Source organism: Podarcis tiliguerta, assembly GCF_965153285.1.
Source record: "Podarcis tiliguerta genome assembly, chromosome: 11".
Taxonomy (NCBI): domain Eukaryota; kingdom Metazoa; phylum Chordata; class Lepidosauria; order Squamata; family Lacertidae; genus Podarcis; species Podarcis tiliguerta.
The window spans coordinates 5,430,006-5,445,041 of record NC_139544.1 but is presented as its reverse complement, the minus strand read 5'-3'; the positions used below and the strand labels follow the sequence as shown (position 1 = coordinate 5,445,041).

Here is a 15,036-nt window from a genome sequence, read left to right as displayed (position 1 = left end):
AGTTTGGAGTATGGGAATTAATGGGCTGCAAAAGCTTTCTCTTCTGAGTCTGCATCCAATATACCGAGGTTTATTCATAGTGTATGTGTCTGAGTTTTAGTTGCAAGTAACTTAACTGAGCGGAGTGGGGAGTGTCATGGTCCACCATTTTCTACGCACTGCAGACTGTACTGGTTGAGGCAGGAGATGAAGAGTGGGTGACACTTTCCCCCCTTTTTTAAGCCTAGAAGACAATTTTTTGTAAAATTCCCTCTATTGAAATCAACTGAAGGGGGAATTAACTAAACCAAGCATGTCCAACCGAGTAGGGTGTGATCTACAATCCAATATCAAAAACTGGCAACTTCCAAAGTAATGTATGTTAGTTAGTTAGTTAGTTAGTTAAATCTATCTATCATCTATCAATCTGTTTCTATCACAGAAACAGTAGTTATGTTTGGATATCATCACAACAGATCCCAATAGTTTTGTTAGATGGACAAGGAGCTAAACAAGTTGAGAGCCAGTGTGGTGTAGTGGTTAAGAGCGGTGGACTCCTAATCTGGGGAACCAGGTTCGCGTCTCTGCTCCTCCACATGCAGCTGCTGGGTGACCTTGGGCCAGTCACAGTCTCTCAGCCCCACTCACCTCACAGAGTGTTTGTTGTGGGGGAGGAAGGGAAAGGAGAATGTTAGCCGCTTTGAGACTCCTTAAAGGGAGTGAAAGGCGAGATATCAAATCCAAACTCCTCCTCCTCTTCTTCTTCTTCTTCTTCTTCTTCTTCTTCTTGTGAGAAAAGTCAAACTATATTTTTATATTAGTTTACACAGATCTGAGGAGCCAGTCAGAGTGTGCTGGGCTTCTCCATCTTTCCCCTACTGTTGCTTTAAATTCGCAGCTGACTTCCTGTCAGCATCCCCACGCCCTTCTCCCACCTTGTCTTTGTTGCATTAAAGCCTTTTCCTTGCTCAAACTCATGGAGCGCTAAGAGGGGATTTCCCCATGTGTTTTGTTTTTCGCCTTCCTCGCGGGTGAGCAGACGTGGAGCTTTTTATTTCGTGCCTCCACCATGTCCCCCTCACCCCACTGCCAAGAGCGCAGCACAGAGCGGGCTGCGGGGAAGGCTCAGGCTTGCCCGAGACTGGTGGCAGCAGCAACAGCGGCTGCTGCTGTGTCCAAGACTACAGAGAAAGGCTTTTCTTTCTCAGCCTGCGATCGACCAATATCTGTCCCAGGATCTCCAAGTCGATCGACGTCTTGGACATGCCTGAACTAAATCATCTCCAAGCGTGTGTAGGTGATGAGCCTGTTCCACAGGCCCCTTCGTGCAGCTGTCCCGCATCCACACACCCCATTTGTGGAGATACAGCAATGATCCTACCAATGGTAGATCCAAAGCTGTGGAGCTTTCTGCATGAGTGGTCCATAGCAGACATGTCCACTGACCAGCGACTCTGAGGATTAGGATTGCTCTGTAACCTCAGCTGTCCCGCATCCACACACCCCATTTGTGGGAGATACAGCAATGATCCTACCAATGGTAGATCCAAAGCTGTGGAGCTTTCTGCATGAGTGGTCCATAGCAGACATGTCCACTGACCAGCGACTCTGAGGATTAGGATTGCTCTGTAACCTATTTTGCATTATTGAAGTTCATAAGCCATGAGTTCATTTATTGCCCTTCTACAGTAAGCAAAAGGAGCAGAAACAAGAAGTGGTCCTCCTCCTTTTTCTTCTGATTTTATTCATACGCGAGTGCTTGAGCAGATTCAAATTATTCATTTATCAATTACATGCTGCTGTATGGATTAACAGTGCCATAGTCCAATGACGTCTACAGACAATGGGACCAGTTAATCCATCTGTAATTCAATGGAAAAAACATAAGAGGGAGGGTCAGCTTGAAAACTCTCCTTTTATCAGTTTCTCAATTGTAGATCTGCTGTCGCTTTGCCTGTGGTAAGCTATTGGCAGTCAATTAGGTGAAATAAACGGGGAGGGTGACCTTCATTTCCTTTTAATAGCTATTCCTCCCTGCAATGGGGAGTGTCAGTGGATTTTCAGCTTAAATTTTATTCAAGCTGCTTTATTACACTTGACAGATTAGCTTTGCATAAACATACCCCCCTTTTGAACCGCATCCTTGTTTCTCCCCCCTCCCATCCAATCAACTACTTAAAAAAATAATTAAGTCTCTATTTGTCTGATGTCTTAACAGACCCTGCTTGTCTAATAAATTCTTAATTTGAAAGTTCAGCTCAAAAGTTCATCTACCTAGTGTCTCAGTCTCTGTGTTTGTGTGCGTGTGTACATTGATTTAACAAACACCTCTGGTTAATGGGCACATTTTAAATAGTGGTTTCAAGTATACTTTCTGAGCTTTGTAGCAGACACAGAACAGTGCAAATACATTTCTTTCTTCTTCATCATCATCTTAGAAACCTTTTGACATTGGACCGCGAAGCTTTTGTGGCATGTCTGGCTGGGTTTGTCTTCTTGCTACAAAGTGCCTGTCTACCTTCAGAAGGGCGTACAGCTCTGACCCGAGCTCATTCTTTTACAAACTCCATTCAATTGAATACTAGTCCCACACTGCACTGAGTCCCTGCTTTGCGGCTCCAGCATAACATTTCTTGACAGTGTGTTGTTAAAGGACTCAAACTACCATTCTTTACCTTAATATGCTAACATAGTTTTAATCTAGGAACATTTGCTCTTTTTCTAAGTCCTCCAGCAGCTGTAATTTTGCTGGATGTGCAGTGCAATTCTGTGCATGTTTACTTGGAAATAAGCTCTGCTGATTTCTGTGTCGCTTACTCCCGAGTAAGTGTGTATAGGATTGCAGCCTTGAGGTATTAACATGTCACTGCCAGCGGAAATAAACTTCAGTTCTCAGTGAGTATTCATAAATACTACATTCATCCCTATCTAGCACAGTCAAACTCCCACATTCAACCCTTTCCCCCAATCTCAGCTTCCTGCATAGCTGATCTGACAATTCTATTATAGCCTGAAGAACAGTTGTGTGTGTGCTTGTGTGTGTATGTGCGCGCGCACACACACACTGGAAACCTCACTATTTCCCCCCCTTTACGTTTCCACCAAGTTGGTCCAAGAAGAGATCATCTCTCCCTTTGCCACATTTGTATACATCAATAATTATCCTATGCTGCACAATAAGTTTCATGCTCTGACATATGCTTGATTTGTTTGAAAGGGATTGTGTGCACTCTGGAAAATTGGAGTAGCATAAAATTGGGATGACAATTCAGTGGGCCTTTGCTCCTCTTCATTGAACATGCACTGTGTCAGCCTGTCTCCCCAGAGGGGAGCAGGCATCAGGAGCCTGTCTGTTCCTACAAGCAGCAGCTGCACTGAAAGTAAACGTGGCCCAGTTTGATAGCAGCTGTCAGTATTGTTCAGAGACCCAACTTAGTGTAAAAAACAATAGGGGGGGCAGGGGCGCATGCTCTTAAACTGCAGTGTCTTTCAAGCTAATAAAAGAAATAGTAATTTAACGGTTTAGACGTCTATTGTGAGCGTGAAAGATCATGAAAGACTTCTTTTTAAAATGCAAATTAAGGCTGGTGCATTCTCCAACATTTAGAAGCACAATCAAGTAGCCAGTGGCTTAAGGGTGTTAAAGAGGTTTCTGTTCCGTGAAAGCAGAAGCAGCAGAGGGGGAAGGAGGAGAAGGAGCTTGGGTGGAAAGTTACCTATATTCCTAATAGGTGTTCTGTAAAGAGTTTACTGTGCATAGAGTCTGCAAACTTTATGCTTCTTGGCTTAAGAAATAGGCTGCGCTCCTTCACAGGAGATAATGGTGCCAAATCATTGCACATTAATGGAGCAGCAAGGAGTAAAGGGAGGGGGGGCGTTTAGTGGGAAACAAACTTTTGAAATGAAAAAGCAGGCTGGGTCAGAGAGGCAGGCACATATAATGTGTGTTGTGGGGAGGAGAGATACTAGGGGAAAGGAACAAAAGGAGCCCTCTGCAAAAGAGAACCTGTAAACCAGACATCTGTCTCTGTGTTTTAGTCCTGTCCGAAGAGTACAATGTAATAGTCCTCTTCAGGCATTTATTTTCAAACTCCCTCCAATTGAAGAAAGTGCAATGGCCGCTCCCCCCACCCCCAGCCAAGGCACAGTCAGCATTTAGCCTGAAGGGGGATGCCTTACTCATGTGTAGGGTTTTAAAAACAGAGATGGGAACCATTATGGTACCCTTATTCTCAGAATTTAAGCATGGTGTAGTTTTGTTTTGTTTGGGTTTGGTGTTTTTTTTTTGCCTTGTAGTGAGGAGAATCTAGATTATGGCATGAAGAGCTTAAATGGATTATCTTGGTATAATTTGAAGGGATTGGAAGAAGATAGTTAAGCAACAGGCTGGAAAATTAAAAGTTGTGCACGTCAGGAAATCTGAATGACACTGCTAGCAAATAAAATCACTTTACAAGATTGGTTCAGATTAGAAAAAATTGTGTTTAAAAAAATACTGCCACCTTGATGAATTATAGAAACATACCTAAGAGTGCAGAATGCAACACTCACAAGAAACAGGCAGCCTGTGAGAGTGTTTTTAGTTTAGCTTGTTCAGAAAGAATTTAATACTTGCGAGGTGTTGGGTTTCCTCCCTCCTCCTCCTCTCTGAGGTGTGCTGCTAATGGTTCTGTGAAATGTATCTCTTGGACTGACAGCACTTGTGAGACAGATTGAGTTGTCAGCCTCCAAAGGGCTTTCCATCATTGCATGAGGTGATTGACTAAAGGATTAGCAAGATGCTGGATTATTTTTCCTCTGCTTGGCTGTGGTTGCCAGCTATCTCTGAGATTGTAGTGTGTGAAGCTTAAGGGGATGAGGTTAACCTCTTGAGGGTTTATTATGAGCATGTAGTTAATCTTTAGAAAGCCTATAAATAACTAGGATGCATGTTTTTGTTGTAAAATAGAAATGTGGGCGCAAAGAGAAGTGAACTCAAAAGTGTAATTCTAGAACAGCTTAGCCTTGCATGATTTTTGGAATTGTCTGTGCTGTGTGTTTAGTGTTGAGTGCTGTATTAGAGTTTGGGTGGGGTTGGTTGAGGGTATGGGAAGATAACAAGCTTCTGTTAGGGGATAGATGGAACAAGAGATTAAATCTTAAGTGTATATAGTGAGGCTTCCATTGGCTGAGACTCAGAACAAAATATATGATGCCTTTTGGGGGAACTACATTTCTGAAGTATGCAAAAAACCTGAATTTAGTGTGTTTCGGGGGGGGGGGGGGAGAAATACTCTGCTGTTACCCCTTAGCCCCCTTTTAAATGTGGACCTATGTTTATCACATCACAGATAAAGCTGTACCTCATGATGGATGATGTGAGTGTGAGTTTTTTTAAAAGAAAAAGTTGTGAAGTACTTTACCAGGCAGATTTTTGGACTGGAGTACAGACACATGAGAAATTCATCCAGGCAGCTAAAAAGCCTGCCACGCATTTTGCACCAGAGTTTCCATTCCACCCTCGTTCCCAAGTATTTCCTAATTTGTTTTCAAACATATGGTACTGTGTTCCTATTCCCTGTTCCAGCCCTTTTTCCAAGAAATGAAAGTTTCAGATGCATTTGTTGTAAATTTTGTAAATCTGGTTTGCTAAACATACTTGACAACATATACGGTGAAGTGCTGGTTTCCTTCCTTGGTTTTCCTATCCTTTTCCCACAGAAGAGAACTTTTTTTGGGGGGGGGGTGGAGATCCCCTGAAGACTTAAGCCCTGCCCGACTCCAAGAGTCATTCTGGTTCCAACGCAGTAAAAAGCAAACATTTAGTTATGAATGTTTAACTTAGTTACTGTTTCTTAATTCTAGCCAAATGAACTGGTATACTGAGACCCTTTAGGCTGTGTCTGTTGTCTGTCAATGGTGACAGCCACAGAGAGAGACCCATTAGCAGTCTAGGTTACGTGATCCCTCTTTGGTTTTGCTGGTTGGAAGCATGTCATGGCTAAAATTATGTTTCACTTTAGTAGTTGTAGCTGGTGATCTCTGAAATGTAACTTAAAGGTAACTTGACTAAATTACTGTTAAGCTTGAAAATTTAAAGGAAGGCATTATTCTCTCTCACACACACACACACACACAATTTTTGCTCCTTGCCTGGAATTGGGCTTTGTTTGGAAAAGCAAATCTGCACCCCACCTGTTGCTTTACCTGCAACAATGACTCTAGAGGAGGGACCAGGAGACTGAAATGTGTGTGAGAATTTTGCAGTTCCACTTCCTTGCCCATCCCACTTACCTGACAAGTCTGTAGTTGTATATGGCCCAATTTTATTTTATTTTTAAAATGTCACTTAATCACGTGAATCTTAATTGACTGACTTTTGGCTCTGTAAAAAAATGAATACAGTGGTACCTCGCAAGACGAATGCCTCGCAAGACGAAAAACTCGCAAGACGAAAGAGTTTTTTGTTTTTTGAGTTGCTTCGCAAGACAAATTTCCCTATGGGCTTGCTTCACAAGACAAAAACGTCTTGCGCCTTTTTCTTAAAACTGTCAGAGCATTCCTATGGGAAACCATCAATGCATATCCGTGCTTCGCAAGGCGAAAAATTCACAAGACGAAAAAACTCGCAGAACGAATTAATTTCGTCTTGCGAGGCACCACTGTAATGGCTATGAAAAAGAAGTACATTTCGCCTTTTAGATTTATCCATGCTTCATCACAGAGGCAGTCTCTCCTTTGTTTGAAAAAAGAGGCATGACTAGTAGGGAAGATGCCATCTGCAACCAACATTTTTACAAGAACCTGTCATGTTTGTAGACCAACCAGTTAATCAAATTAGTTCCATTTAAACGTTTCAACCCCAGTGTAAATGTGTATATCAGGCATGGCCAAACTTGGCCCTCCAGATGTTTTGGGACTACAATTCCCATTATTCCTGACCACTGGTCCTGTTAGCTAGGGAAGATGGGAGTTGTAGTCCCAAAACATCTGGAGGGCCAAGTTTGGCCATGCCAGGTGTACATAAGACTAGCACTGCCAAAAAAATATATATGAGGAAGTAATGCAGTCCTTAGCCATGGTTGTGCTTTGCTTCTTGACAAGTGTGTACCTCATTTAAGGCATCATTCCACTCCCCTTTTCATTACTGGCATCTTTCTATTTAATGATGAACTTGCAGCATTGCAGTTGCTGTAGGCACAATGTTAAATTTGAAGACTAAATGGGAGAAGAGCACTACCTATTAACATCCTTGATAATGAGGAAAAAATGGACCCAGTTTTTAAGATGGAATGCTGGAGGGGTGGGGAGTGGGGAGAAGAGAGGCGGAGCTCATTGTTAGAGAACATGTTTTGCATTCAGAAGGTTTCTTGTTCAGCCTCTGGACTCTCCAATGGAAAAGGATCAAATGATAGGTGATGGCAAAGAGTTTGCGAAGCCCGAGACTCTGTAGAGCTGTTGCCAGCCAGAGTGGGCAATACTAAGCTAAATGGGCTAATCCAACTCCAGTAAAAGGCAGTTTCCTATGTTCTTATACATATTTTCTCTTAATGAAAAGAGAAATCTATTGTGTGTGTTTTTTTAGAAAGGCTAAACAAACGTTGCCATTGGTGAGACATTAGTTCACTTACACATAATGATAAACTATCGATTAGTGTGCGTGAGCGCAGGGGCGGACTTGGTAATGGCTTTCTGAGCGAGGACAAAATTTGGTGCCCCCCCCAAATTATTTTCACAATAATTCCTTATTTATTTATTACTTTGCATCCCCTTCGCTTGGTGCCCATATCAGTAGGCTTGCCATATTTCTAGAAGTCAAATTCAAAGGTTGTTGAGCTTTTTTTTAGGCACTCAACCTAAAAGTCCCAGACATTTTGCCACTGGCGCTATTTTGAGCTGGGCAAAGGCTCTTGCTTCTGCATGCGGTTATGGTTTGTCACAAACCCTGGCCAGTTTCAAATGCAGCCAGCTATAAACTATGGGCTATGAAGTGGGCTTGTTAAAACATGTATGCTAGTATATCTAGTGTTTAGCATGCTGTGCCTTGTTAGAATGCATTTAGGATTCTCATTGAGAAATATTGTTGTAAATATCCTTTTTACAGCAGTTGTAATATGAAATGCTTGTCCTTGCAATAACTCTTGCCTAGCTTTTTAATGATGGGGGCACTGTAGCTGAGCTCATGACTTGTCCAAAGCCACCTAATGAGTCTTTGATTGCTCAGTGTTTTTGTAAACTGAGCTCTCTTAAGTCCTAAATTTCATTACCTGTCCAAATGCCCCATCTTCAAATTTTAAATGATAAATAAAATGGAAAATTAGGCCTGTTCATCTGAAATTCTGGATCTAAGGTACATAGAAGAAGGGGGGGGGATTTCTTCTATATTCTCCAGGTTCAAGTTCCTCTTAAACTTGACACTGTACTCCTGTTTAGACTTATAACAGACTGTTGCAACCATTTTGCTTTTTAAATCAAATTGTGACTACTAACCTGAAATGAAGGGGGTAGGTAGAAATTGCTATGTTGGTGCCACAGGATGTGTCCAACACAGGACCTGGTAGTGCTCTCAGCTTTGGGGAATTTCTGTTTGCATTAGAGAACTTACAAAGATAAGTAATTTTATCACATTTTAGAAATGAGGGGATTTGGCTCGGCCTTCAAGTAGACTAAGCTGCAAGGTTTAGAATATTTCCAAGCAAATCTCAGATGTAACGTACTGAGGATAACAGTAATCAAAGTGAACTTTTCATTCAGACCAGCCATCTGTCCTGTCAAGTATTTAACACAGGAGTTAGTTTTTAAGTGCGGGTGGGAGGAAGAGGAGCAATAGGGAACATCTATAAATGCTGGGTGCCGAAATGCATTTGGAAGGTAACACTCCCAGCTGATCTGTTTTGCACAGGAAATATTCCTAGTGGAAGCTGCGGTGGAGCCTTATTTTAGACCAGACCTTCCAAGTCACCACTTTTTAAAAAGTAATCACGCAACACAGTAGTAGTGGAAATTAGTTTTTTGGGTTGAGAAGGAGGAATGTGTGCAAACTGTATAGTTTTGCCTGCACTAATTTTGTTAATACGGGGGTGGATTTGGAGAGGTGCCAGATGTCTTCCAAGAGTCTAGACTGCACAAATCTCCTGTTAGTCAGGCTGTAGATTAAATTACAGGGCTCAGTTCTGTAATACAAAGGAGGATCGATATCTGAGGAAATATTCTAGCAGTTGTGAAACCTGGTATGGGGCGATTATTTGGAGCAGGTTGAAGTAGTGTGGGCTTTGAAAACTGGAAGTAGCAGTGAGTTCATTTGGCTAACCAGTTCTCCTTTTCTTTCATCCCTCCAAATGGTCTACGTGCCGCTGCTTCTGCCTGGAAATACCCCACAAATAACAGCAACAGCAGTTGCAGGCTCAACACCTCTCACACGGCCATGGACCCCCAGTGCCTCTAACCCCTCACCCATCAGGACTTCAGCCTCCTGGGATTCCTCCGCTTGGGAGCAGCGCTGGCCTCCTTGCCCTCTCCAGTGCTCTAGGTGGGCAGTCTCACTTGGCAATAAAAGATGACAAGAAACACCATGATGCAGACCACCACAGAGGTGAGAGGCATGGAAAGCCCGATTAGGACATTGCCAGGTGCATATGTGCACCTTGCTGCAAATTGCAGGCATCTCTAAAGAAATTGCGCTTATGTTGAGCGAAAGCCGAGAGCAAACTGGTTGCCAGACGTTTAAGAATGGCACTCTGCATTTATACCACTGAAGCAAAGTTCAGCTTGAAGTTTTCAGTCTTTGAAGCTGGGAGATCGCTAAGGATCCCTTGCTTTTATGAAGTGCAGGACATTTTGACATTCTGACAGATGCTTAGTTGTAACCTCAGTGGTCCGCACAATATTGTGGAAAATTGTTAAAACAGAATAAATGGGTAATTTTATCTTTTTTGATTAAAGAAAAGTGATCTTTAATGGGAAGAGTTCTGGGGAGGGTGGGCAAATGATGGAGTCAAATTTTGAGGTGAATGTGTTGAAATGAAAGTTTTAGAGCATTAAAACTGTTTTGTAGGTTTGTTTAGGACACCTTTAAATATTGGGCAAAATTGCACTTGAATAATTTTTGAAAAAGAAAAAAGTAATTTATTCTGTCATGGAAAGAACTAGGCTTTGTGTATGGTTAAACTGTAAATCATGTTTACAAAATGTAATTTTCAGGAAATCACTGTATTAGGAATGTGCAATGACTTATATAAATAAAAGCCATTTTAAAACTGTTCGCGGCTTGTGTTCTAATTTTCCCCCCTTTTTTATTTCTGTTCTTGCCTCTGTGTCTGAACGGGCATGTCTGTGCATTTCTTGGTTACTACGGGAACAGACAGAGATGCGGGCACAGTAAGTACCAATATTCCTGCTAACATTAACATTTTTCAGTTACTACAGTAGTTGATAGCCAGATATTCACATTTTCTTCCCTTGTAGGGCTTACTTGCTACTGCTCTCCTAGTTTAGATAATGGGCATAGTGTCTGTGGTATGAATACTGCAGTGCTTTGTTGGAATAATAAAAATAAAAATAAAATTTCTATCGAACAGCTTTTGTAGCTGCTATGATAATAGCCCTACAAACTAATCTGGTTTTGGATAGCAACTGCTCAAGCCTGCGTTAATTGCATTACATATGTGTGTACTTGTGAAAACAGGTGAGATTAAAAACTTGCACATTAGCCATACCAGGGATTTGTAGTTTTTCTAACTTTGTCTTCATTCATATACATATGTGTTAAGTATCTGATTAGCATATCAGATGTTTCATATCTAATCTGCCTTTCCTTTTGTGATTAGTATATCAGACATTTCCCATCTAATCTGTCTTGTACTTGGAATGTATTGCTAGTGTCACTCTTAGGCTTTTCAAAAAAGTGTTCTGTTGATTTTAAAAACCACTTACACACCCTCACATGGTTCATCAGAGAATTTTTTTTGTTGGTATCAGGGGCCACCATGATTCTTTGGCCATGTATACGCCTAATTTAGACAATATATCTGTCGTGCAGCATATCTATACTACAATCAGTAGATGGGATTTTTAAAAATAATTTTTTATTTGATTTTGGGATGTCCCTTGAAACTGGATTTTCCAGGGTTTACACACATTCGAAACTGTTTTGTAAGATGTGAAAGGAATGTCTTTCTCATCCCCTCTCATATTTTCCCAGTTTATTCCACACTAGAGTGCAGGAACTTCAAAAGTGCATTAGAGTATTAGAAGTACAAATTCTGTTGGGGTTGCTTATTACTTTCCTCCGGACACTTGGAAGTCTTGAGAAGTCATTTGGGATATCTGCTAAAGTTGTGAGGTCATCTTTAGTTCGTTACATTCCCCAAGAAATATAACTGGGTTGCTTTAACCTTTCCATGTGTGTCATTGAGCCATCTAAAGATTCGTGCAATTTGCTTCAAAGCCTTGGGCAAAGGTGGAAGAGCAAACATCTTGCCCACAATAGTAGGGCTAGATCAGGAGTGCAAGAGACTGTGTGCAAGAGGCGAGGGAGCACTGTCCCATGGTCAGACTGCATCCCAGAAGCACGTCCATCCCTGTGAAGTTGTAGAGGGTACTGTGTTTCATTTGCAGTTGAAAGAAACTGCTGCTCGTTTGGGGTTAAAAAAATTAATTTATCCTTTGCAGCACAGTGTGCGCTCGGGTTGCAAACGTGATCCGTGTTTGCAACCTGCAGTGGCGCATCTGCGCATGCACAGGTTGCGATTCGGCGCGCATGTGCAAAGCGCAATTTAGTGCTTCTGCGCATGCACGACTGTCGAAACCCGGAAGTAACCCGTTCTGGTACTTCCGGGTTTCGGCGGTCCATAACGCGAAAAAACGCAACCTGAAGCGTCTGGAACCCAAGGTATGACTGTACATAGTTATTTTACTTATCACCCTCAGTGTACATTGCACTGTCCTCTAGTCTACTTGTATGTTTCAGCTGCTCAGACACAACACTGATGTAAGAACTCTTCTCCAACTTCCACTCCTAGCTATGAGATGCTTACCTTCATTTGGGGGCAGTGCATGCCATAGAGCAGGGGTCGGCAAACTAAGGCCCGCTGCCTCCACCGCCCAGGCCAGCGGCATGGACTCTGTGCCCCGCTGGTACAGAGGATGATGCCTTTGCTGCCGAAGACCAGGCGGTGGTGGCGTGAGTGGTGGCAGGGGAGGGTTGGGGTTCCTTTGGGAGAAGGTGGGTCCAGCCCCCCACTAGGTCTGTGGGACAGTGGAGCGGACCCCTCCTGAAAAGGTTTGCTGACCCTTGTCATAGAGGGTTAAGATCTAATTTCAGTCCTTTTTCTTCTTCCACTTACACTAGCTTTTTCAAAGCTTAATACCTCTTCACTGTATATTAAAGGGGTCACTTAGCCTGGATTCTGAGTCCCACCAGCAGGCAGGGTGAATGATTGGTCCAGTTCTCTATTCCCCCTGCTGTTTCTTTCCCCCAAAAAGCTATTCCAAAGGACTGTTCTTTCCCAGAACAGTCTGGGAAGGAAGTCAGTGAAATATTTGCTAGCACCATTAGCAACTGCTGAACTAAGCTCTAGTGGAAGAGCTTGCAGTGTCCTATATAAGTTGGTTACTTAGAAGTTCTATGCTTCTACGAGTGCGCAGGCCTGGGAAAGAACAGTCCTTTGGAATTTAGTTTCTTCTCTTCTACAGAACTCTAGCACAGGGTGCAGCACAGTTCCTCCACCCACACGTGGAAGGACACTTTGAATTCAACCAAATACATTATTTCTTGCCATTTTAAAAAGTATATTGGAATGGGAATCCGATTGCTTCAGCAGTAAATAAGGGTTATGCTCACAAGTGTGAGCAAAAAACAAAAATAAACTCTTCTTAATTGGAGAATGTAAAGCAAATGTACTCTGTTTTCTCTAATAATACCTCAAATATTACCTTGGTGTTCATCTCTGCATGACAGACATTTTATTCCACTGTAAGTACGCTGCTTTTACTCTTCCTGCCATCACACGTTTGGAGCTGTTCCTGAAAAAGAGAGGAGGTGGGTTTTCCTGATTTAGTTGCAACTTATATATTATAGTGGACAGGAAGAACCATTGCAGGACCTGGACTGTCAAAACTGCTGGAGTACTTTTTCCTATCTGGCTAGGAACTCCATTTCTGGGTGCATTGAAGGAAATCCTAATAGACACCTCCTACAACAGGACCAGCTACTGTACATCATACCAAGACATAATTTAGCACAATGAGAATAAACAACTATCTGGCTTTTAGAAGACACCTGAAGTCAGCCCTGTTTAGGGAAGTTTATCATGTTTGGTGTTTTATCATGTTTTTGATATTCTGTTGGGAGCCACCCAGAGTAGCTAGGGAAACCCAGCCAGATGGGCAGGCTATATATATATATATATATATATATATATATATATATATATATATCTTCAGTTTTCTATTAACCACAGTTTAGCTTTGCATCCAAATCTGAAACCATGGTTGCCATTAACCATGATTTGTTTAAGCGAACCACTTTGGTGACTCATCTTTTAAAGTTGGTTTGTTTCGAACAAATGATTGGTTTGGGCAACAGAAAAATAAATGATTGTGTAAAATTGGTTGTGTCTAAACTCCTTGCAGCTGCATCGGAAGAAAAGATTGGAGGGAGAAGCATGTGAACCTGAGACTTTCTGCAGCTCATTTCTGTTTTGCTGACTTTGGTTTAGTGTGGCATCTGAATATGGCCCTACAAGCCATGAACTCTGCCAAAGATGAAATATGGAACCTTCTTAATTGCTTCCCCTAACAGTCTCAGATTCCATGCAAGCTTGGCTCCCAATCTGTTCAGGATAATATGCTCCAGTTGTACCAGCATCAAATGATGACTGACACCCTTCCCTTCATCATCAACTACTGCCCCTCGTTAGTTCGATAGTTCGGGGGCTGGGGGTTTACAGTACCAACATTCCTGTCCTTTATTATCTGCTTCTGAAGCCCAACAGACATGCCTGCCTATAAAGCAAATACGATTTCCTTCTTCCATGTGCTTGCCATTTCAGCTGTGACCCTACAATTGTGGGTTGCAATTGCATGCAATGTCAGACAAATGCCAAACTTTGCATGTCTGAAACGGGCCTTAAGGTCCAACTGCCTTCAGCCACAAGGTCGCTCTGAGTTGCAGAACTCCCCAATTTTATTTCCTGATTTTGATAATTGCATATTCTGTTGGTTATATGTTGGTCTTTTGGCTTTTCATAATAGTTTTTAATACATTTTGAGAAATTTTATGATATTTTGTGGTTTTAAATTGGTTTTTTATGTTTAAGTGGCTTGTAAACCACTTTGGCAAGAATTTTTTGCTTTAAAAGCAGCATACAAACTCATTAAATAAATGTGGACTTTAGCCTAGAGCAGGCTTCCTCAACCTCGGCTCTCCAGATGTTTTGAGACTGCAATTCCCATCATCCCTGACCACTGGTCCTGCTAGCTAGGGATCATGGGAGTTGTAGGCCAAAAACATCTGGAGGGCTGAGGTTGAGGAAGCCTAGCCAAGAGGGTTCCTTTTATGCTGGGGCCTCAGAGGTGAAAATGGGGATTCTACTATTGCCCTCCATCCTTGTAAGAGTGTACTTTCTAGCATGGCCTTCTCCAGCCTTTAGTCTACAGATGTTTGGACTTTACATCATCTCTGACCATTAGCTATGCTGTAGGGGGATGTAGTCCAGGAAATGTGGGGTGGGGTGGGGAGAAGAGAGAGGGTTGGGGAAGGCTGCTTTAAATCACTGTTTCCCAACCTTGGGCCTTGAGCCTCCAGCGTGTTTTCGAACTACAATTCCCATCATCCCTGACCACTGGTCTTGCTAGCTGAGGATTATGGGAGTTGTAGTCCAAAAACAGCTGGAGGCCCAAGGTTGGGAAATGCTGCTCTAAATGATATCTCATTCTCCTGGCCTTCATTCTGCCCAGACACTGAGGTCCAGCTCCAAGGGACTTCTGGTGGTTCCCTCACTGCGAGAAGCCAAGTTACAGGGAACCAGGCAGAGGGCCTTCTCGGTAGTGGCACCCACCCTGTGGAACACCCTCCCA

At 42.5% G+C, this 15,036-nt stretch overlaps 1 protein-coding gene across 2 annotated transcripts in view; it reads left to right on the top strand.

Moving 5' to 3' along the window:
• Positions 1–15,036, top strand: part of LOC310659703 (transducin-like enhancer protein 1) — a 74,807-nt gene that overhangs the window by 25,147 nt on the left and 34,624 nt on the right. For both annotated transcript variants that reach the window (XM_083403427.1, XM_083403426.1), the window contains exons 7-8: positions 9,346–9,550; positions 10,319–10,335. In XM_083403427.1, the coding sequence (XP_083259553.1) occupies positions 9,346–9,550; positions 10,319–10,335 (222 nt within the window). The remainder of the gene's footprint in view (positions 1–9,345; positions 9,551–10,318; positions 10,336–15,036) is intronic.